Below are 25,653 nucleotides of genomic sequence, written 5' to 3' on the forward strand. Positions count from 1 at the left end.
TCCCTGCCTCCATAGCAAACCACTTGCTACGGGGTTACTCTTGCCTGCTCGCTTCCAAGCCCTGCTCTATGTATCCATAGACACACAAAGCAGGACTTGGCCCCTGTCCCACCCCAGTGGCTGTGATTGACAGCAGTGGAAGCCTATGAAGAGGGGGAGAGCTGGCACAGCAGCTACTCTTGTGCAAATCACTGGATCGAGATCAGGCTCAGGTATTAGAAGAAGCTTGGGGGGGGGGGGCACAACACTGAATGCAAACGCAAAGGGGGGGGGGGGTTGGAGGGCACAACTTTGAGTGCCAAAGCAAGGGAGGAGCACAAAAACGCCAGGTGTGAACGGGCCTTAAGAGCGACTTCTATCCTGCTAGCTGTCCGGCTGGATTGTGTTCTGTCCCCATACTTCCCTTCCTGCTGCGATCCTCTGTTCCAGACAACTGCTCAGCCTAGATCCCGCGCCGATTCCTTTCTCTGACACCATGGAAGCTCCTCCAGCTCTGACAACCTTGCATGCTCTCCCAGACATGCGAGGAATTACGGCTATAAAGACACTATTACATACCGCTGACCCGCCCATACTACAACTGAACTGCGGACCTCTTCCGCCCTTAGCACTAATGTAAGAGCCCGACTCCACCCCCTGACAGAGCGGATCATGTGACGGTGACGTCAGCGGAGGTCCTGGTGCCCGGTATGTTGTCGGTGTGCTCGAGTTATGGTTTGTACAATGCTCCCATTGTGGCTTCACACGTGTTGTGTGCCCTCAGTGCAGCTCCTGCTCGAGGGGGGTGTGTCAGTGTGGCCTCCATGTGTTATGTATCCGGGTAGTCAGTCTTACATGAGGAGCCTTACTGGCCGCCCGTGTTGGCTTACCTTGATGCTTCCATTCACACAGCAGACAAGTTGACGTTTTGCGTTTCGGCCTGAGGGCCAATTCACACCTTCCAGTTTGGATAGTCCATTTCAATGTGCTGCTAAACCCAGCGAATGCAGAAACACAAGTGCAAGCCTTAGGGCTGGTTCACACTAGATGCAGTTCAGTGCGCTTTTTTTTACATACAAAAAATGTATGCACAGTGTTTTCCATGTATTCCAATGGCCCTAGTTCACACCTGTGCAGTCAATTTCTGCTGCAGAAAGAAAATTAGAACATGCTGCATTTTTTTCTGCACAGAACCATACTGGAACATGGCAAACTGCACCGGAACTGCGTGTGATGTGAACTGTATGCAAAAATGTAATCCGGAATGAATTTTTGTAGTGTGAACTGGCCCTTCTTCAGGTTGCACAGCATCAAAGCACACAGTCCTGCGGTACCATGTGGATTGGTGGCTGTGTTTGTGAGATGCATGTTGTCCATTACCAATTCATTGGCACCTTTATGTCTTACAAGACCAGTGTGATCATGTGTAGTGCAGAAAAGGCACATGGAATGCAGCGTCCCTTCAGCACAGTCTGGTGTGAACAGGCTCGCAGTCACACACGATGCCTGGCTGGACATCCATAGGAAAGGCTGTGTGGTGCTCTGTGTATCCCTGTGTAGGCAGTCCCATTCAGGTCAGTTGGGATGCAGCTGTGGCACAGACAGGTCCCCATTTGATGTTGGTGTGTGTCCCTGTGTTCTAATAGACATGAATGGGACTGCTTGCAAGGATGCACGGAACTCCTATACATCCTGGGAGGCTGAAGACAGCCCTTCCTTTGGGCATACAGATCAGTGCACCCATGACAAGGAGACCTTAACCACTTGCCTACAGGGCACTGATACCCCCTTCCTGCCCAGACCAATCTTCAACTTTCAGCGCTGTCACAGTGTGAATGACAATTGCGTGGTCATGCAACGCTGTACCCATATGAAATTTTTATCATTTTTTTTCACACAAATAGAGTTTTCTTTTGGTGGTATTTAATTACTGCTGGGTGTTTTATTTTTTGCATTATAAACAAAAAAATAGCAAAAAATTTGAAGAAAAAAGACGTTTTTCTTTGTTTCTATTATACAATTTTGCAAACAGGTAATTTTTCTCCACTGCATTGATGAGGCAGCACTGCTGGGTGGCACTGATCATCAGTGCCAATCCATCCTCTGACAATTGCCGGTTATCAGCAGTACTTTCCTCACGCAGTGACAGCGTGAGGAAAGTGCAGCCAATAACTGCATTTACCAGTGATCTGCTGTGTCATTGGACACAGCTGATCACATGGTAAAAGGCCGCTGTGATTGGCCTTTTACCACATCACGTGATCAGTTGTGTCAGTAGGACACAGCGATCACGGAGATCGCCGGAGGAGGACGAGAGGGCGTGTTCCGGGAGGACGTCATATGGCACTCTCCCAGGACTGGACAACCGCACTGTAGCCATCATTCGTCTATAGCGCAGTTGGCAAGTGGTTAAAGAGATTCTAAATGTTCCTTCTTTTTTTTTTTTTTTTTTTTTTTGTGCAAAATAACAAAACCTGTCTATACTTACCTGCTGTGTGCAGTGGCTTTGCACAGAGCAGCCCAGATCCTCCTCTTCTCGGGTCCATCACCAGCACTCCTGGCTCTTCCCATCTGTCGGCTGCCCCCACAGCAAGCAGCTTGCTATGGGGATACCCGCTGCTCCGTGTGTCCATTCAAACACATGGAACCGCGGCTTGGCCCCACCCCTCTCTCCTCATTGGCTGACTGGCTGTGATTGACAGCCAATGGCTCCCACTTGCTGTCTCTGCCAATGAGGAGGCAGAGACCCATGACAGCCGAGGCTGTCATTCCCATCACTGGATGACGATGACACTCAGGTAAGTATTGAGGGGGCTGGGGGAGCTGGCTGCAATTGACTCCCACTGCTGTCAATCACAGCCAGTCAGCCAATGAGAAGGAGGGGTGGGGCCAAGCCGAAACTCAGTGTGTGAATTTGTCAGAGCAGCAGGTACCCCCATAGCAAGCTGCTGTGAGGGCACCCAACAGGAGGGAGGGGCCAGGAGCTCCAGCAGAGGACCAAAGGGACTTCTCACTTCCTGGAACATGGAAAGGGTCTACTGCATGGCAGGTGAGCTAAATTGTGCCGGCTACTGTTTTCCTGTGCATTGATGTGCATTGCGCTAACATGCATTGCAATGCACTGCAAAGAAGTAGGACTTAGTCTTTTTTTTTTTTCTGTCCTAGAAGCTGAAGCTGGAAAAATGATTCTAGCCTACAGTAGTGTGTATTGACACATAGCATAACACTATTTACTTCTAGAGGCAGAAAAAAAACACTCATAACTAGCTGCTAAGAGCTTAAATAAGCTAGTGTGCATGGAGCCTGAAGCTTTTGACAATCCATTTACATATGGATTTTTCCAATTAGCCATGTGTGGGGAACTATGTCAGAAGCTTTTGCAAAATCCAAGTATACCACGTCCACCGCCACCCCTGTCCAAGGTTTTGCTTACCCCCTCATAAAAAGAAATCAGATTTGTTTGACAACTTCTGTTTTTCATGGATGCATGCTGTCTGTTGCTTAAAATATTTTTTCCACCAAGAACTCATCTGCGTGGTCTTTTATTAAACTCTCCAGTATATTCCCAACAATATAAGTTAAAATAACAGGTCTATAATTACTTGGTAAAGATTTTGACATATTTTTAAATATTGGCACCACATTGGCCTTATGCCAATCCAGTGGTACTCTGCCAGTCATTAAAGAGTCCCTAAAAATTAGAAACATTTGCTCTGAAATGACAGAGCTCAATGCTTTAAGGGTGTATGCCATCCGGTCCAGGTGCTTTATTCACCTTTTATACTGTCTACATATTTTTGGATCATATCAATTGTGAGCCAGTATGGATCATCTGGATCTGTGTCAATATCATGCCCATAATGGACAAGAGCTCCCCTGTGCTCCTTTGTATACACAGAGCTGAAGAAGGTATTTAATAAATTTGCCTTCTCTTTATCCGCAATCACCCACTCTAGATTATTTTGTAAAGGGCCTACATGCTCGGACCGGACCTTTTTACTATTAATATATTTGAAGATTTTTGGGGGTTGGTCCTGCTATCTTTTGCAATCTGTCATTCGTTTTCAATTTTTTTCAGCCTTTATTTCCTTTTTGCATATTCTGTTACATTCTTTGTAATGTTTAAACAATGATAGCATTCCTTCATTGTTATATTTAATAAAAGCTCTTTTCTTATTATCTATAGCTTTTTTTAACTTTGGCCGTAAACCACATAGGTTTGCTTTGTAGCCTTTTAAACTTGTTGCCCATGGGAATATATTTTGCAGTCTTTTTGAAGAACTTCCATTTCTGTGTTGTGTTCATTGATGCCAATATTCCCTCCCAGTCTAAGTCTTGGATAGCGGCTCTCAGCCTTGGTAAATTAGCTCTCTTAAAATTTAGTGTTTTTATTTTTCCCGTATGTGCTCACTGTTTACAGCTAACAATAAATGAAATCATGTTATGGTCCCTGCTACCCAGATGTTCTATTATATGGTCATTCATAATAAGCTCTGCATGGTTTGAGATTACCAGGTCCAGCATAGCATCATTCCTAGGAGGAGCCTCTATGAACTGTACCATAAAATTGCCCAGTAGTAAGTTTACAATATTTTGCCCATTAACTGTTCCTGCAGTGCCATTACTCCAGTCAATTTCCGGGTAGTTAAAATCCCCCCATTATTATCACTGTCCCAGCCCTTGCAGTCCTTTTGATCTGTGCAAGGAGCTGAGTCTCCACCTTCTCATTAACACTGGGAGGCTTATAACAAACTCCAATGACTACCTTTGTAGTATGCACGCCCATGTGCAGTTCCATCCATAATACTTCAGCCTCATCACACTCTCCATCAATTAGGTCCTCTTTCACACGCGCTCTGAAATCACTTCTCACAAAGAGACAGACACCACCACCTTTCCTTTTTAGCCTGTTTCTCCAAAAGAGAACATAGCCAGGAATATTAGTGGCTCAGTCATGTGAAGAATGAAGCCAATAGGATTTCTATAGACACCCTCCCAAAACAAGAGATTGCGTCTGTAGCCGTCTTTGGGCATTGGTGCGGTAAAGAGTCTTTCAGAAGCTTGTTTAACCACTTGCCCTCCAGAGGGTTTACCCCCCATCCCGACCAGGCCATTTTTTTGTGTTACAGTGCTGCGTTACTTTAACTGACAATTGCGTGGTTATGCAACGCCGCACCCCGAATAAATTAATCTTTTTTCCCCACGAATCGAGCTTTCTTTTACAGCTGAATGTAAATGAATTGCAGGCAATTACAAATATTATTTACAAAACGGTATGGGGTCCCCCCTCTCACGCCAAAATGTAAAAAAAAAAAATGGCGTGGGGGACCCTTATCCGATCATGCAGCCCGGCAGGTCAGGAATGGGGGGGCTAAGCGAGTCACACCAGGCCACATGCCCTCAACATGGGGGGGTGCTTTGGGGTGGGGGGGCTCCCCCCCTCCCAGTGCGCCTTGTCCCCATTTTGATGGGGACAAGGGCCTCTTCCCCACAACCCTGGCCGGTGGTTGTGGGGGTCTGCGGGCAGGGGGCTTATCGGAATCTGGAAGCCCCAGATCCCCCCCCCCCCCATGTGAATGAGTATGGGGTGCATGGTACCCCTACTCATTCACAGAAAACAAAATGTGTAGTGTGAAAAAAGACAGGACACGGTCTTTGACAAGTCATTTATTAAAAGAAAAAACTAAAAAAATGTCCCTCACAGTAGATCCAACATCAATCACGATGCCTGCTGTCACTGCCGCTGACCCAAAAAAAGAATATAAAAAAAGGCTCCGCTCCCTACTATGGCTTCCAGCCTTCTGCCTGCTCCAGTGGTTTGACAGTTCTTAAATATGCAAGGGTCGGGGCTACCCTGGGACATCACGCATGTGACCCCACCCCATGTGACATCAGTGATGTCATGTGGGGCATGGTTATTTGGGTTATGTCCCTGGGTGGCCCCGCCCCTTGCATATTTAAGAACTGTCAAGCCACCTCAGAGGCAGATGGCTGGAAGCCATCGTTGGGAACCGAGCATTTTTTAAAAATCTGTTTTTTTGGGTAGCGGCGGCGGGCATCGTGATTGACGTTGGATCTACTGTGGGGGGCATTCTTTTAGTTTATTTTAATAAAGGACTTGTCAAAGACTGTGTCCTGTCTTTTTTCACACTACACTTTTTGTTTTTTTTGTGGATGAGTAGGGGTACCATGTACCCCATACTCATATAGGGGGCACAGGGATCTGAGGGCCCCCTTGTTTAAAGGGGGCTTCCAGATTCCGATAAGCCCCCTGGCCGCAGACCCCTACAACCACCAGCCAGGGTTGTGGGGAAGAGGCCCCACCATGTTGAGGGCATGTGGCCTGGTATGGTTCAGGAGGGGGGGGACCCCAATTTTTTTTTCTCTATTTTTATTTTGGCGTTGGAGTTCCCCTTAAAATCCATACCAGACCCTAATGCCTTGGTATGTATGGTAGGGGGGACCCCACGCTGATTTTTAAATTTAGTATGGTGCTGGTTTTTAAATGTAATTACCATTTTTATATCCTCCCTGTAAGCTCAGAAACTCAGCTGTCACTTTCCCCCCAGCTAAAATAAAGAAAAGAAAGTTTTCTTTTAGTTATTTTCCTGAGTTAAGAGAAACAATGTTTCCTTTTAGTTTCTTAAAAGAAACAAAGTTTGCGTTAACTCTGGCTAAAGTGACAGTTAATTCTGTGAGCTATAGTGAAGAAACAAAAAGCTGGCAATTGCATTTAAAAACTAGAAAAGCTACAATTTCTGGGGAAATTGTGTGAAGTGTTCTTGCCTCCACCAGTAGTCTACAACTGGAGTGGGCGGAGTAACTGGGTGGAGTGGCTTGTCACTCTGCTGCCTGCTCACACACCTGGGTTCCTATGGCAACTCACTCTACAGCAAGGGCAGAGAAGAGCGGTTAAAAACAAACTGCTCATTTCACTGGCGGTTGCCATCTTCAAATGGTTGTAGTTTAAAAATTATAAATACTACAGCGTAGAGTTTTATGTTGTGAGAATCACAAGACCCAGACCTACATTTTGATGCATAGTATGTCTGTGAAATATTAAAAATGAAGGCACAGTCGCAGTTTAGAAATTGCCCTTCAGATTTGAGATGGCTAGAGTGCAGTTTCAATGAATGTCAATGGGCGGCGTGAGTTGCAAACAAATGGTCATATTGTGAAAACTATCAGGACTATGGCTTAGCCGTGGACATTTTTAGTGGCAGCAGGGATAGCTGAACGTGTTGATATAAGATTTGTGTAGGTGGGCTTGAAAATGAGGGAGTGATGGCAGTTTAGAAATCATGTCCTGATTTTTCAGCTCACGCTCAAGCTTTTGTCAGCTCCCACTCTAGTTTTGAACATTCCACCATTCATTCCTATGAGACCAATTTCACCACAAAAACGCCGATATTTCGTGAACCATTCGGCCAAATGTTCCACAAAGTAATAGCACACCAATCGGGAACAATCCGCACGTTTTGGTATATTACTGTCTACGTAGTGTAAAAACTGTGGGAGGAGTTAGGGTGGTAAATTCAGCTATAATAATAAGAATATATATGTGAGATAACAGTAAGTGGTCTTGCCATGCAAGAACACTTAATCAGCACTGAGATACACTTCATATTGCAAAAAAAAATTGTAAACCAAGGCATTATTTTCAATGGATTTTCATTTGTAATCTGAAAATTACGTTAACCGAGGCGTTTGTAAACCGAGGTATTACTGTACTATAAGTTCTTCAACAAAGCTTCCTGAATGCTCTGCAAATGCTGTTTAAAAGCTTGCTTTTTACAAGGCTCTTGTACAAGGTGAAGCCTGTGTGAAACAAGCCCAAGGGCATTTGTTGACTACATTTACTGTTTACTGGAATGCGTGTTTCCAAGCATTTGTGGTGCGTTTGTTTTGCATTTCTGTGCATTTGGCATTCTGTGCATTTACATGCCTATATGTTTAGGTGAAAAAAAATGCAACATATCCTTTTTTATTTTTTTAACATACATGAATGCAGTACAGTGGTGTAAGTTTGGTTAATTGAAATACTTTCATTTTCTATGCATTCGTAGCTTGTTTAAAAAATGTGATTGACTGCATCTGCTGTAGACGAGCCCTGAGAACTTGTGCACACCATAGCGCTCACTTTAGCAAAACAAGTGCTTGCTGATATGTTTTGAACTATGTGTAGAACTATAGGCTAAACCTCTTATTCATTTTGGATAGAGTAAGGGAGGGTTATAACCCCTGTCAGTTTGTTTTGCCATCTATGTCCCATTGGCAAGCTTTTTCTTCACTTCCTGTCCAATAGCCAAAACAAGAAGTAAGAGGAAATCCCTGCAAATTAGGGAAATTCCTTGTGGACCTCCAGGTCACCAGAACTAGCGTCCCCATTGGAAGATTTCCCCTCTATTACTTTTTGGGGACAGCCCAAAAAGAGGGTGAATCTCCCTAACAGGAGCACTGACAATACAATTTGACTTATGTTCCAATCTATTTCCATTGTATCCATAACTAAAAAAAAGTTTTGCCTTTAGTTCTAGTATATTTTTAACCCTTTTTTTCCTCGTTTTCCAATGTGTACTTTTAACATATGCTACAGTGCTTTGGGACCCATTATGGCACATTGAAACATGTTGTGTTGCAGGAAAATACATCACATGCTTTTTTTTTTCCAGCACATTGGTGTTAAAGCATAACTTTGTCCTCAACTGAAAACTCGCTAGAGTGAAGGATATTTACTGAAGTTAAAAAGTGTAAACCTCCTGCGTTACTAAGCCTATACTAAGAAGATCAAATGAAGCTGTCAACATCCAATCATGTACCAGATGATAAATCAAATAATAAAAAAGGAAATGATGTGGCGCTGCTACCTAAGAAAAACCTAAACCTGTAAAAAATAAACTTAGAAATGCATGTAAATATCCACAGTAAAACAAATAATGTATACACCAATCAAGTGATATTATAGTGCATGTGCTAAATGCCAACTATATAAGTGAAAAAAGGAACATACATAAGCAGATAATGATGCCTAAACACAGTGTATGTGCATAAACAACAAACCACACAACACTCACACCAATCTGGACTGATTGTCCAATTAACACGTAATCGTGAGTAGTCTAATGATAGGACTACTATAGGTGCTCCAAATTTCTAAAAAAAAAAATACACCCCACATAAAGTATCAAAACGCATGTACATGTAACATGTATACAAAATGAACCAACCAACTAAATCAATATGTGAAAAAACACATCACATTTCGTGCAAATACTCAATAAAACGATGGAAAACACCTACATGCATAAAGTGCAAAAAATATATCTCATGCCGTGCAGAACATACATATATATAGCGCACCCTAATATAACAAAAAATGTCCAAGATGGGTGCAATACATATAAAATATGAAATCTTGTGAACTTTAGTGAACTGTGCAGATGGTGACGAGGGCATCCACTAATGGAAAAAATGCGTGCTCACCTCCCCGCGTCGACCCGTAAAGGGTCACAACGCTATTAGGATCTCTATCACTGGATCCTTCATGTGAAAAGCTCCTCCATAACAGCGTCACTTTCTACTGGATGACATCCCTCTTTCAGACTGGTATATGTAATGGCAGACCTCTTTCCCGTAGCGTAGTAAGTATGGCCAGTAACTCTCACAGAATACAAGTAGAAGCTTCAAATAGTGTAATACTGCTTTTATTAATTAATGTAGGTAACAGTAAGATATGCACTCACATGATCCTCCTTCTTGTGAACAGCATAAACAGATATTTTCCTTCACAATGGGTGTAGCTGAATGGGTGCACAAAGATGGCGTCCTACCTGAAGTGCGTCACCGCGCGCCTACGCGTTACGTCACGTGTGTCTCGTGACTTCCTCTGGGCTCTGGAGTATTTATGTGTATTGCACCCATCTTGGACATTTTTTGTTATATTAGGGTGTGCTATATATATGTATGTTCTGCACGGCATGAGATATATTTTTTGCACTTTATGCATGTAGGTGTTTTCCATCGTTTTATTGAGTATTTGCACGAAATGTGTTGTGTTTTTTCACATATTGATTTAGTTGGTTCATTTTGTGTACGTTACATGTACATGCGTTTTGATACTTTATGTGAGGTGTATTTTTTTTTTTTTTCTTTTTCAATTAGTCCAGATTGGTGTGAGTGTTGTGTGGTTTGTTGTTTATGCACATACACTGTGTTTAGGGATCATTATCAGCTTATCTATGTTCCTTTTTTCACTTCTATAGTTGGCATTTAGCACATGCACTATAATATCACTTGATTTGTGTATTCATTTTATTTGTTTCATTGTGGATATTTACATGCGTTTTTAAGTTTATTTTTTACAGGTTTAGGTTTTTCTTCGGTAGCAGCGCCACATCATTTCCTTTTTCATTATTTACAGAAGAACCATATTAGGGAAAATAAATAAAGGGTATCATAAACACCCTTTAGAACTCCATCAGGCCGCAGCACTAAAATTGTTTGGTGTGTCTGCCCAAAGTATGTATCTGTAAGAGACAAGTGCATGAATCTGTTAGTGCCCGGTGCTGAGGTCGCTCCATAATGGGCACTCATTGCTCAGTGCACTCCCTCCCCGGCCACTAATCCCGCTACACAGTCAGGCACGTGGCTGACACGTTTTGCAGTAGAGGTGGATGGGGCCTGATGGGGAAATGAGAGACTAGTTCCCCATCAGTTTTGATTTACTTTTGAGTGATCGCATATGGCAGTAGAGGATCCATAGCCGCTGTTAAGTCCACTAGGGGCTTTCAAATCTGCTCACTGCAGTGCACTGTTAATCAAATGTTATGTGGTCCTGAAAGATTAGCCCACCCATTGACAAACCATTGCCACATTTGGGTGATGACATTGACAGTATCCCTAGCCCCTTTGTTTACATGTAGCTTTTGGCTGGGGAATTGTCAGGCGATACAACACTGTGCAGGAAGCTGTTATATACAGTGGGGCAAAAAAGTATTTAGTCAGCCACCAATTGTGCAAGTTCTCCCACTTAAAAAGATGAGAGAGGCCTGTAATTGGCATCATAGGTAGACCTCAACTATGAGAGACAAAATGAGAAATAAAATCCAGACAATCACATTGGCTGATTTGGAAAGAATTTATTTGCAAATTATGGTGGAAAATAAGTATTTGGTCAATATCAAAAGTTTATCTCAATACTTTATTATATATCCTTTGTTGGCAATGACAGAGGTCAAACGTTTCCTGTAAGTCTTCACAAGGTTGGCACACACTGTTGCTGGTATGTTGGCCCATTCCTCCATGCAGATCTCCTCTAGAGCAGTGATGTTTTGGGGCTGTCGCTGGGCAACACGGACTTTCAACTCCCTCCAAAGGTTTTCTATGGGGTTGAGATCTGGAGACTGGCTAGGGCACTCCAGGACCTTGAAATGCTTCTTACGAAGCCACTCCTTCATTGCCAGGGCGGTATGTTTGGGATCATTGTCATGCTGGAAGACCCAGCCACGTTTCATCTTCAATGCCCTTGCTGATGGAAGGAGGTTTGCACTCAAAATCTCACGATACATGGCCCCATTCATTCTGTCCTGTACATGGATCAGTCGTCCTGGTCCCTTTGCGGAGAAACAGCCCCAAAGCATGATGTTGCCACCCCCATGCTTCACAGTAGGTATGGTGTTCTTTGGATGCAACTCAGCATTCTCTCTCCTCCAAACACGACGAGTTGTGTTTCTACCAAACAGTTCTATTTTGGTTTCATCTGACCATATGACATTCTCCCAATCCTCTTCTGGATCATCCAAATGCTCTCTAGCAAACTTCAGACAGGCCCAGACATGTACTGGCTTAAGCAGGGGGACACGTCAGGCACTGCAGGATCTGAGTCCTTGGTGGCGTAGTGTGTTACTGATGGTAGCCTTTGTTACATTGGTCCCAGCTCTCTGCAGGTCATTCACTAGGTCCCCCCGTGTGGTCCTGGGATTTTTGCTCACCGTTCTTGTGATCATTTTGACCCCACGGGGTGAGATCTTGCGTGGAGCCCCAGATCAAGGGAGATTATCAGTGGTCTTGTATGTCTTCCATTTTCTAATTATTGCTCCCACAGTTGATTTGTTCACACCAAGCTGCTTGCCTATTGCAGATTCAGTCTTCCCAGCCTGGAGCAGGTCTACAATTTTATTTCTGGCGTCCTTCGACAGCTTTTTGATCTTCACCATAGTGGAGTTTGGAGTGTGACTGTTTGAGGTTGTGGATAGGTGTCTTTTATACTGATAACAAGTTCAAACAGGTGCCATTGATACAGGTAATGAGTGCAGGACAGAGGAGCCTCTTAAAGAAGAAGGTACAGGTCTGTGTGAGCCAAAAATCTTGCTTGTTTGTAGGTGACCAAATACTTATTTTCCACCATAATTTGCAAATATATTCTTTCCAAATCAGCCAATGTGATTGTCTGGATTTTTTTTTCTCATTTTGTCTCTCATAGTTGATGTCTACCTATGATGCCAACTACAGGCCTCTCTCATCTTTTTAAGTGGGATAACTTGCACAATTGGTGGCTGACTAAATACTTTTTTGCCCCACTGTACATGACAGATCCCAGCACAGGTATGCCCCACTCAGGGTACAGGTGTATAGTTGTATACCAGCTCAGAACTGGTTCCTAGTCATACTTTGCTTCCCAATGTGAGAAATGGTGGTATTTCTTTAAAACTCGGTTGCTGCCATAGTGATACATTCTTAAATTGGAGGTTGTAAGAACTACCTTAATTTGCCACATGTGTTGGCAATGTTACCAACACTGGTGCAAATGGTTGCCTGAATTGGTAGATGTAAAACTTAACTTGGTGCTGTTTAGTTTGCTAAAGCACTGGCATGGCTTTATTGTTGTGGGTGTTTATTTTTTCACCTCCTTTTTTGCTTCTCAGTGCTGCAGATCTCCTCCAGCCTCTTTGAGCCACTTCCCATCTACATGCACTCTCTCCAGCATTTGCTGCACATTTCTGGTTTGGACCAGTCAGTGACAACAGTATACCATGCCAGAGCAATGTGTTTGCATGTCACTGGAGCACAATTGGAAGACATTTGTCACATTATAACAGGCAGTGCCTGAAAAAGGTCCCTTGATGGGATTTATTGAAAGCTACTGTGTATATTTATAGTGGTTATAAAGCCTTAAGGTATTTTTTTTTTACCTTAATACATTCTCTGCATTAAGGTTAAAAACCTTCTATGTCCAGGATCCCCTGTGCATCATCACACTTATTTGAGCCCGGTCCTGATCCAGCGCTGTGCACGAGAGCAGCAGGTCCCTCCCTCCTCACAGAACAGATTGATAGCAGCGAAAGCTGTTGGCTCCTGCTGCTGTCAATCAAATCCTGCAACTAGAGAGTGGGGGAAGGGGCAAAGCCCCACTGTCTGTGTGTATGGATGCAGTCCAAAACAATACGTGTGTGGGAATTGTCATTTAATAATTAAACCATTGGAGGGTATCATCCCTGAAATCAATAACTAAAAAGAGAGAATAAGTAATGGGACTATGTATACTCACATTTGTACACAGCCAAAGAAGTTAAAAAGTTTACATATCTTTATTCCATAAATGTAAAAACAATGCACTTAAAAAACACACATATACAATTTGTAATGGGGATGCCAGCTCTGCCATTTGTCTTCCCTATGAACAATTAGAGACTTTGTAATGTGGGAGATCAGAGCTCTTTCACATACAGTATGTGTGATGCGGATTGAAGCTCAGGTTTCACAGCTAATTGATACAGTAGTTGTTCAAAGGTTCACATCAGGTTTACAGTAGGTTCAGGACAGGGTTAGCTCAGGATCTTATCCTGTTCATACATATGCAGTTTAGAAACGGTTCCCATAGAAATCAATTGCCTAACATCTGCACCTGAACCGGACTGCACTGCTTAGAATTCGTACATGAATCTTTTTTTTAAAACCACACTGAATCCGCACCGCCAGTGCACCGGACATGTGAACAGGCACCATAGGATTCATTGCTTTTTCACATGTCATGCGGATTGGAAGCGGTTCAGACTGCATCCAATCCGCATATATGTGAACAGGCGACTTCCTGGGAGGGGGGGGATGTAATTGGAAGGCAGAAGGAGCCTGGAGCACTGGCGGGGGACCCCAGAAGAGGAGTATCGTGGCTGCTTTGTGCAAAACCATTGCACAGAACAGAGGTAAGTATAACATATTAATAATTTAAAAATAAATTTATAAAAAAATAAATAAATTAAAGCTTTAGAATTTCTTTAACCACTTGCCCTCCTGAGGATTTACCCCCCTTAATGACCAGGCCTCTTTTTGCTACTCGGCGCTGCACTAATCCAACTGATAATTGTGCAATCATGCAATGCTGCACCCAAACTAAATTTGCGTCCTTTTTATCACACAAATAGAGCTTTCTTTCGGTGGTATTTGATCATCTGTGCGCTTTTTATTTTTCACGCTATAAACAAAAAAAGACCAAAAATTTGGAAGAAAAACGATATTTGTTACTTTCAGCTATGAAAAATATATAATACACTCAAAGTTAGTTATAAATTTAGGCCAAATGTATTCTGCTACATGTTTTTGGTAAAAAAAAAATCCCAATAAGTGTATATTTATTGCTTTGTGTGAACGTTATAGCGTCTACAAACTGTGGTATAGATACTGCAATTTACGCCATTTTATTGCTATATAGCACTGCCCTAGTTTAACAGACAATTGCGCGGTCATGCAATACGGTACATAAATGAAATTTATGTCCTTTTTTTCACACAAATAGAGCTTTTCTTTTGGTGGTATTTAATCACTTGTGCACTTTTTATTTTTGGCGCTATAACCAGAAAATTTTTAAAGGAAAAAAAAAAAACTTTTCAACAAAAAAAATATTTTCTCATTTCGGTCATAAAAAATATCCAAAAAAACTAAAATTTTGTAATAAATTTAGGTCAAAATGTATTCTGCTACATGTTTTTGGTTAAAAAATTCCCAATAAGTGTATATTGATTGCTTTGTGTGAAAGTTATAGCGTCTACAAACTATGGTATAGATAATGGAATTTACACAGCTTTTACTTTCTGACTGCTTATCACATTTCTTGAGGTGCTAAAATACCAGGATAGTATAAACACCCTCAAATGACCCCTTTTCGGAAAGTAGACACCCTAAGCTATCTGCTGAGAGGCATATTGAGTCCATGGAAGATTTATTTTTTTCCCACAAGTTTCTGGAAAATGACAAAACTTTTTTTTCACACAAAGTTGTCATTTAAATGATTTATTTCTCGCACAAGCCACGGGTATATGTGGAATTACACCCCAAAATACATTCTGCTACTTCTACCGAGTATGGGGATACCACGTGTGTGGGACTTTTTGAGAGCCTAGCCACATACAGGAGCCTGAAATCCAATGACCACTTTGAAAGCCTGAAGGTGCGTAACTTCCTCATTATACTTCCTCACTACCTATCACAGTTTCGAAGGCCCTGACATTCCAGGATAGCACCAAATCCCCCCAAATGACCCATTTCTGGAAAGTAGACACCCCAAGGAATTTAAAAAGAGGCATGGTGAGTATTTTGCAGATCTAATTTTTTCTCACAAGGTTTTGAAATATAAAAAAAGAATAGAAAAAATGTTTTTGTTTTTTTTCTTCATTTTCCAAAAACTTGAGGCAAGAAATGAGATCTGCAAAATACTTGCCGTGCTTTTTATCAAATTCCTTGGGGTGTCTGCTTTCCAAAAAGGGGTCATTTCGGGGGGTTTGGTGCTATCCTGGCATTTCAGGGCCTCCGAAACTATGATAGGTAGTCTGGAAGTGTAATGAGGAAATAAAGCCCTTTAAAAGCCTGAAGGTGCTTATTGGATTTTGGGGTCTTGTGCTTGGCTAGACTGCCAAAACGTCTCACATGTGGTACCCCCATACTTGAGAGAAGTAGCAGAATGTATTTTGGGGAGTAATTCTACATATACCCATGGCATGTGTGAGCAGTAAATCATTTACTGACAATTTTGTGTGTAAAAAAAAAAAAAAAAAAATTTTATTTATTTTCCAAAAACTTGTGGTAAAAAAATAAACTCTTCTATTGATTCCACATGCCTCTCAGCAAATAGTTTGGGGTGTTTACTTTCCAAAAAAAGGTCATTTGGGGAGTGGGGGTGTTTTATGCCCAGCATTAGAAGTTTATGCCACACATCACTCGCTCTTCTAACCACCTGAAGACCAAGCCTTTTCTGACACTTGTTCACATGAAAAAAAACAGTATTTTTTGCTAGGAAATTAATTTAGACCCCCAAACATTATATATTTTTTAAAGCAGACACCCTAGTGAATAAAATGGTGGGTATTACAATTTTTTATGGCACATAGTACTCGTGCAGCGATTTTTTTCAAAAGCAAATAAAAAAACAAACACTTTTTTTACTTTTAATGCACAAAAACACAATATATTGGCCAATTATTTGGTAAAATATAAAAGAATGGTATGCCGAGTAAATAGATACCAAACATGACATGCTTTAAAACTGCGCATGCCACGTGCAATGGCGACAAACTGCAAACATTTTTAATATCTATAGGCAACGCTTTAAAAGCTACCATTTTAGATTTACAGAGGAGGTCTAGTGTTAGAATGACTGCCCTTGATCTGACGTTCACGACAATACCTCACATGCATGATGCAACCACTGTTTACATACCGGCACAGGGTCAAGTCTTGCGCACACAGGTGTGCGCGCATGGGAGGGGCGATTTTTTTTTTTTTTTTTTTTTTTTTTTTTTTTTTTTTTACATTTTGTACCTTTTTCATTTTTTTTATCACTTTTAATGCTATAACTGGGAATTCAAATATCCCCTATAACTTCAATGGGCATTGTCATATATTCTTTTTTGAGAAATTTGGAGTCGATCAGGCTCTAGATATCTCCTTTGCCCTTACATTATCTAATCAAACCAAAATCGGTGTGATCAGATGCTTTCCCAATTTACAAATGGCACTGTTTATATCCTGCAAAACTGAAGTGATTAAATGCTTGTAGCTTCCGAATTCTTAGGCTATAGAGATGATTGGCACCACTCTGGTCTCCAGTCAGCTCTATGGTCAGCTGGCAGAAACACCGGCTGCATTCTCAGGTTCCCCCGATGGCACGGGACTGCCCGAGAAGGCTGTAGAAGGCAGTGGGGGAGGGGGGGCATCATCTCCCGCTGCTTGTAAAAGCAATCCTGCAGCTAATTAGCCACTAGGATTGATTTTAAATGAAAGCCGATCGCCGGCTGAAAAAAACAATACCAGGATGATGCCTGCAGCTGTAGGCATCATCCTGTTATAACCATTCAAAGTCCAGTGATGTACCAGTACGTCGCTGGTCCTTGTTGGGTATATATACTATGTTCTTTTTTTTTTTTTTTTTTGTATGCAGCCTGTGGACTGAATGACAAAAATGAGAAGATATCTCTGACAGAAAAAGTGTGTGGTACGCCCACCATTAGAATATACCACCCTGCATCCACGCACTTCTAATGGTGGGCACACATTAGGTCACACTTTGCCACATGTGCCAGTTCCAAGATTGTACAAATGTCTAAAAAGTGGCATGCTTCAATAAAAATTGTCCACGTTTAAGTGGTACCCCATATGGAAAAAGGATGACACCAAGTCCCAAACTATCTTGCCACTGCTCCCCATGTAGTCTGGGCATCCAGGGGGCTCCACATGACTATCTTTTCCCTCGTAAATCCAAAACTTATAAGTATAGCCTGTTGCCCTCTCACAGGTCTTCTACATCTTGACCCCATATTTGGCACGCTTGCAGGGGAGAAATTTTTGAATGCAAGGCGGCCAGAAAAATTAATGAAGGACTCATCAACGCAGATGTTTTGCTGGGGAGTATAGACATCTGCAAATTTTTGGTTAAGGTGATTTGCGAGGGGCTGAATTTTGTGGAGCCGGTCAAATTTAGGGTCACCCCGAGGATGACAGAGTGTATTGTCATTGAAATGCATAAAACACATTATACTCTCATGTCTATGCCTGGCCATGGCAGCAGAGAACACGGGCATATGATGAATCGGGTCTGCGGACCAATACAACTGCAATTCATTTTTTTCAGTAATGCCCATATTGAGGGTTAGGCCCAAAAAAAATGTAAATTCGAAAACTGTAATGAGTTTCCATGCAACTGGTCTGGCAAGGTTTGAATTTTGGTTGGCTGCGATAAATTTTTGTGCATATAAATTGCTTTGATCCACAATCAACGCATACAAATATTCCATGAAAAACAGCTCCAAAAATCAAGGAGGTATGTGAAATACCAAGATGTACTAGACCGCTGGTACTCGCCAGTTCACCAAAAGGTAGAGCGGCACTAGTACTGGCACTCTGCTGCATATGAGAGTCATCAAAATTTACCGGCAAGTGCTAACAGAGATCAGGCCTGATTCTGCAAACACTGTGGTTTTGTGTGCAATGTATCAAGTGACAGTGACCTACTGGCACTGTGCTTGCTGGGGCAGAAGGGGGGGTAAGCGTAGGGGCTAAACGCAGGTGCTGGCAGGTGCCAGGGCTCATCCCACTAACGCTGCGTTTTTGGGGACGCTATGCTAATGTGAATGCTGGTATAGTGCTGATCTGATCAAAGATATTGACCCGTTCAGACACTATACTAGCAATGGAGGTTTATTGTACATGAGCGTGCTCCCGGCAATCAAGGGGTTAAATGTGATGACTGGTGTACTGACGGGCAATCTGACGCTATCTGGGAGGGGTGTGAAAACCATGGGAGCGCAAATCATATGTGTGTGTGTATATATATATATATATATATATATATATATATATGTATATGTGTGTATGTGATTTTGCGCACCCATGCTGCCCTGTAGCAGTATTTCTGCTATAGGGTGGTCAGGAAGCGGTTACAGAAGAGGTTTGTGTTACGGCGCTGTGTTATTTTAACTGACAATTGCGCGGTAATGCAACACTGCACCCAAATTAAATTTACGTCCTTTTTTTCCCACAAATTGAGCTTTCTTTCGGTGGTATTTGATCGCCTGTGCGGTTTTTTTTTTTTGTGCTATAAAAAAAAAAAGGCTGACAGTTTTGAGAAAAAAAACAATATTTTGGACTTTTTGCTATAAAACATGTCCAGTAAAAAATTTAAAACTCAAATTTCGTCATAAATTTCGTCCAAAATGCATTCTGCGACATGTCTTTGCTAAAAAAAAAAAAAAACCCCAATACGTGTAAATTAATTGGTTTACGTGAAAGTTATAGCATTTACAAATGGCGGGAAAGATACTAGGATTTTTTATTTTTTTTATACTAATAATGGCGGCGATCAGTGACTTATGGCAGGACTGCGTGCGACATTCTGACACTGGGGGGAACTGACTTTGGGTCACTGACATCTCCAGTGACACCAATACAGTGATCAGTGCAAAAAAAAACCCACTGACACTGTACTAATGGCACTGGGGAGGAAGGGGTTAACTTTTTTATTCCCTGAAAGGGTTAACTGTGTGAGGGGAGTGTTTTACTAGGGGGCGGGGGTGTGTACTGCACAGGAACACGCTGATCCGGAGAGATAAACTCTTCTCTCCGGATCAGCATGTCAGGAGCTGACGGAACTGACAGAAAGCAGAGGTGCAGTGTAAACACTGCAGACGTGCTCTTTGTCAGTGATTGCCGCTAATCGTCGGGACACGGCAGGTAATGACTGGCCCTGACCCGGCGATTGACACCCGCGGCCCCGATCGGCGGTGCAGGTAGGGCAGTGGCACGCCTCGCGTGCGCCCCTTACTTGTTTTGCAAAAGCACGTTTTAAAATGTGATTTCGCGCAGCCGTGCTGCCCTGCTACCGTATTTCTACAGTGGCTGGTCGGCAAGAAGTTAAGGACTGGTTCACACCATGTCCGCATCTGATTCAAACTTCATGCAAAATGCACTACAATTGCGATCTGCAGAAGATCTCAATAAAAAGTTAATGACACCCCAAACGCAGTGTGTTTGCCTGCACCTTCCCGCACTGTCACGCATGGTACTTTTATACTATGCGATCTGGTTGCAGTGTGTTTTAAAAAGTAGTGCGTGCACTCCTTTTGCTGCAGTGTGATTTCATTAAAAATGATTGGGCTAAAATTGCACCATACAGAACCGCATGCGAATCACACAGGAACATGCAGAGCGTTTCTGTGCTATTCAGATTTGGGCATAGTGTGAACAAGCCCTAAAGCCCAACTCCATGATTACCACCAACACCTTCCCTGAGCAGTGTGTGGGAACACAGACTGCTCTTACACACAGTCCTAACATCCAACATGCTGTCAGGGAAGGGGAAATTAGAACAGGGATGGAGCACTACTAGAAATACTTTTTGTGCACCCTGAATGATCTAACATTAAAAAGAGAAAGCTACATTTGGGCTTTAACATATTTACATGCTGTATTATGAATGAATTTCTAACATGTACCTGGAATTTTGCGCTCATGTCCAAAGGATCTGACGATATGATAATGTCCTATGCATATTTTGTTGTTTCACACTCGGTATAGCTTGTACAACATCATCGCATTTCAAATGCATGGTTAATGATAGTGTGCGATGCTTGATTTGTAATTATTTTGTATTATTTTGCTTATAAAACAAGTAAAATGTATTTAAAATAACATTTCATGTGTCTTTTTGTGACTGCAGTGGGAAAACCAGTGAAAGACTAACTGCATGCTGTAACTCGTAGACAACAATGCGGTCATTTCGTCAGGTTGGGGAGAAGCAGTTGCCCCATGAGATCATATTTATGTCATGGTCACCCAGAAGAGATCTTATTGCACTTGTTAACAAAACTGGAGAGGTAGGTTGTGTGTTTTTATCACCACATGGTAGACTTAAATGCAGCAATATGTCATTTTCATATGAGAAACCTGGCTGATTGAATATTAATTTCCGTTGTCTCATGGCTACACAGCTGTAATGCTTAAACAGTTTTATCAAGCCAAGTAGACATTAGTGTGAACACAGACTGATTGATGTGTAGGGATTTATTATTACCTAAAATAAGCTGTCTCAGCCATTTTACAATAAAGTCCTACCCATGGTAAAAGGTCTACCTAGCCAGAAAACCCTTCTTTAACCGTTTCAATACCGTGCAATTTTACACCTTCCTGCCCAGGCCATTTTTCAGGTTTCAGCGCTCTCACACTTTGAATGACAATTGCGCGGTCATACAACACTGTACCCACACTAAAATTTTATAATTTTCTTCACACAACTAGAGCTTTCTTTTGGTGGTATTTAATCACCGCTGGGGTTTTTATTTTTTGCTAAATTAACAAAAAAAGACCAAAAATTTTGAAAAAAAAACACATTTTTCTTTGTTTCTGTTCTAAAAGTTTTCAAATAAATAATTGTTCTTCATAAATTTAGGCCGAGATGTATTCTGCTACATGTCTTTGGTGAAAATAACCCAAATTAGGATGTATTTTTTAGTTTGTAGGAAAGTTATAGAGTTCACAAACTATGGTATAGATCTGAATATTGATCAATCCTGAAGTACTGACAGCCAATCTAATTTCTTGAGGTCCAAGAATGTCAGAATAGTACAGATGACCCCTTTTTGCAGAGTAGACAGTCCGACGTACTTCATAAGAGGCATGGCGAGTTTTTTGAAGTTGTATTTTTTTGTCATAATTTTTCGGAAAATGAAAAAATTAAAAAAATTATTTTCACTATTTTTTTTTTTTTACATACTGTCACCAGTGCAGTACAGCGTCATCCTATAACTGGCATGGCGGTGAACAGGGACACTGACTGGTGACACTATGAAAAAAAAAATATATATATATTTTTTTAATTTTTTTATTATATTTAATTTTTTATTACATTTTTTTTTATTTTTTTTAAGATTTTTTTTTTCATATTTTACTATGACCAAAGTAGTACAATCTTACCATAGTAACATTGTACTACTTTGGGGAAGTGATCAGTATTTTTTTTTTTTTTTTTACACAATTTGCTTATAGCAAAGAATTACTTTGCTATAAGCAAGCATTTACCTGAATGAAATCGATTCATTCAGCTTTTTTTTTTTTTTGTGCTTAGCTGTGATTTGGTCACAGCTAATCACATGACATGTGCATGTGATTAGCTGTGACCATTCACAGCTAGGCACTAGTATACAATGGATGGCATCATGAATGAAGCCATCCATTGTATACAACTGTCATGTGACCTGCTGTGATTGGTCACAGCAGGTCACATGGTACCAGCAACGGGAGCTGGTACTCTGATCTGTCATCGGCCGTGTCCGAGGTGCACGGCCGGTGACAGATCGCACTGCTGCGGCGCTCTGCATTAGCGCAAATGGCGCATGTGCGGGAGCACGCCAAATGGCGTGCACCCGGAGTGCAGAGACACTTCTGAAGCCGCCAAACGGCCATTGGCTGGGCGGCTAATGGTTAAACTTTCACTTTACTAGAGGCTATACTTGTCTGTGCTAAGCCATGCTGGTCTGCTAATAAGCGTGCCTATAAACTGCAAGCACGCAGGCTCTTTATTGCATAAGAGCCATAGAATATCTCTTCAATTAAGTGTACTCCCGCGCACGCACAAGAATGGCAACATCCTACACCAGCCAGCCAAGGTTGCTGAAGACCGGCACCCAGGAGGTGCTGGTGAGGGATCTCACAGGCATTTGACTATTGAAGCAGAAATAACTATTGTGAAGTTTATTTGGACTTTAAAGTGGTTTTACAGGTTCAAAGTTTTTTTCACCTTCATGCATGAAGGTAAAAAAACCTATGTGCAGCATCCCCCCCCCAGCCCCCTCTAATACTCGCTTAAGCCCCCTCTCGATCTAGCAATGTGCAATAGAGTCTTGGTTATCCCGGGATTCCCTCTTCTCATTGGCTCCCACTGCTCTCAGTCACAGCTATTGAGTCAATGAGAACAGAGAAGGGGCAGGGCCGATCCACAGCTCTGTGTGTGAATGGACGGGTGCCCCCATAGCAAGCTGCTTGCTGTGGGGACAACCGACAGTAGGGAGGGACCAGTAGAGCCTGCGGGGGACCCAAGAAAAGGAGGACCTGGGCTGCTGTGTGCAAAACCACTGCAGTCAGCAGGTAAGTATAGACATGTTTGTTATTTTTAGAAGCCTTTAGAATCACTTTAAATGGTTGGGCTGTCTTCCAGTATAACAGTATTCTATACAAACATCAAGGAGGCTTTTTATGCATTGAAATGATCGCAAACACTGGAGCCTGAATTTCCTTGGTGATTGTTGCAAGTATTTCCTAAAGCTGAAGTCTAGTATAATAATTGTTTTTTTTTTTTTTTTTTTGGGGATGCAGCACCAAACACATTGATGTTTAATTGTATGTGTCCCATTACCTACAGACATTTTGCTTTGGCTAAAAATCACCCCCCATGGTGTCTCCTCCTCAGCTGCCAGATACTGCCCTGAATGAGTGTCTTCAGTGCTGTGAAGGTTAACAGCAGCGATTGCTACGGAGTAAAGTTGTGCTGCTACAACCCTCTTCTGCTCTCTCTGTTGTTCTACTATTATTGTACCACAATCCATAATGTTCTGTGAATAGAATATGAAGAGGCACTAAATGACAGGATCTCCACTGCCCATCACAGAAGGCAATTCTTTATTGGAGTGTAGCAGTGTGAATGATACGAATGGCAAGGAGCTGCGTATTTTTTATTTTCTCTCTGTAGTAGTTGCTTTGTTAACCTTCACTATGCTGGAAGACAGCCACTCAGCGTAGTATGCGGCACTCTAAAGGACACACTACAGGGATGATTTTTAGGAGGAGAAGCAGCTAGCCACTTGCAGGTAATGGCATACACACCTAATGTTTGGTGCTGTATCCAAAAAACAAATATATAAAATTCATCTTTATTCATAAAGTAAGGCTAATGTCTCTTCTGCCAACTAAATAAGTAGCTGTCCTCAGCCGATCAAACAGCTGCACCCTCAATCAAGTGTCAGCTGTTAAACCGGCATGAAATGAAAGCATCTTTTAAAAATGTGTGTTTTAGTCTTACCAAATACCTGTAGACCAATGAAGATTTTAATTAAAACTTTTAACACATTGTATTGTGCTTTTTTTAATGTACCCTTTATGAGTCTGCCATTGTTAGATTAGAATGTAAGTATATATTTTTTGAAGTGTGTAACATACACGTGTATGCTGCTAATTTGAATCCTTTGTCTGTGTGTGCAGGATATATCCTACAGTGGTGAGCTGCTACTTTTATCAACTGCCTTAGGCAATCTACAGCTAAATCTTTTGGGCCGCAAAGGTGCTGTAGAGCTCAGCAGTATAATAGTGATGTAGGGGTTATCAGATTGAATAACAGCACATAGTGGGATTCACAGGCATCCAAAACTCCTGAAAATTGGAAATGCTGAGGTTTCTGGAGTAAGTTGTACCATATCAGATGAGTTAAGATAGGAGACACTGCCCCACGGCCTATACTTTACAGGGAATTGCTTTTGGTATGTTTGTGGTGATGACACTTATGCTTTTAAAGTCATTGTGATTAATAATCTAATCAGTATATAAGATAATTATGTTGATATGATTTCCTTTTAGCTGTTGCTACATCGACTGGCAAATATTCAGAGAGTGTGGAATTTACCACCAAATGAGAATACAGGGAAAGAAGTATCATGCCTGGCATGGAGACCTGATGGCAAAAGTAAACTGGATCAGTTATATTTTATGTATTCAGTGCATTTTGGTATCTTTGTGACAGTGTTTTAAGAGAAACATTTTGTTTTTACTTATAGTTTTGGCTTTTGGCCTGGCTGATACCAAACGTGTTGTGCTTTGTGATGTAGAAAAGCCTGAGACTCTACATTCCTTTTCTGTAGAAGCAACAGTGTCCTGTATGCACTGGATGGAAGTGACCGAGGAAAGCAGGTAAGTACCTAAAAGGTTGAGTTTAATTTGGCCATAGATAGACAGATATCTTATTGAGGACAAAGGGAGATGTGCTAGAGGTTTTGAAGAACCCCCAAGAACTTTTGCAACTTTGGCATGTTTTAGCATTGACAAACTGTTTTCAGGCATTAAGGTTTGTTTGGACCTTTGTTATTAAGAGGTTAAAACTTTTTCCTTTTCTCTTAGTTATAAATGATGTTCTGGATATTCTGTATTTCTGTTTATAGCGTCTTGACATCGTTTTATAAGGCAGAAAATGAATCTAACATTCTACCAAAGTTACCAGCACTGCCAAAAAAGTAAGCCCATTTTATTTAATCAAATGTAAATGTGGAAATGTGATAGTTGTTTTACAATTTGCAAAAATATAACCCTCTAATGCAGATAAAATATTGTGCCCTTTGGATTGTGTGTGTATGTGTGTGTGTGCACAGTATTGCAGTTAACAACGCTGCTCAGGAAGTGTTAGCATTGTTGATTGTACTGTAGAGGGGGTAAGCTGGAGATGTGTGAGCATTGCTGATTAAAGGGAGTGTCAGATTGATGGAGACTCTGGCTGCTGCACTTTGTGTGAAAGCAGCAGTTCAGCTCTTCAGCATGCTGTGAGCATAGGGCAGCTTAATATAGTTAGTGTTACTAAACCCAGGATCCTGCATTCACTATATCTGGTCTCCTACAGTATACAGAACATGGAAGTGCAATTATTTTAGTAAATAT

General features: G+C 41.7%; 1 protein-coding gene across 2 annotated transcripts in view; it reads left to right on the top strand.

The window, feature by feature from the left end:
• Positions 1-580: 580 nt before the first annotated feature.
• The window catches only part of ANAPC4 (anaphase promoting complex subunit 4), a 176,161-nt gene continuing 151,088 nt past the window's right edge, over positions 581-25,653 (top strand). The window contains exons 1-5 of one of the 2 annotated variants that reach the window (XM_089660907.1): positions 581-687; positions 20,681-20,837; positions 24,586-24,691; positions 24,783-24,915; positions 25,164-25,235. In XM_089660907.1, coding sequence (XP_089517033.1) covers positions 20,730-20,837; positions 24,586-24,691; positions 24,783-24,915; positions 25,164-25,235 — 419 coding nt within the window. In that variant the 5' untranslated portion in view covers positions 581-687; positions 20,681-20,729. Of the gene's footprint in view, positions 715-20,680; positions 20,838-24,585; positions 24,692-24,782; positions 24,916-25,163; positions 25,236-25,653 lie in introns of both variants that reach the window. The other variant, XM_089660908.1, reaches the window with a different exon arrangement.

Source organism: Staurois parvus, unplaced genomic scaffold (assembly GCF_062004578.1).
Source record: "Staurois parvus isolate SC_StPar_1 unplaced genomic scaffold, SC_StPar_1.0 ptg000032l, whole genome shotgun sequence".
Taxonomy (NCBI): Eukaryota; Metazoa; Chordata; class Amphibia; order Anura; family Ranidae; genus Staurois; species Staurois parvus.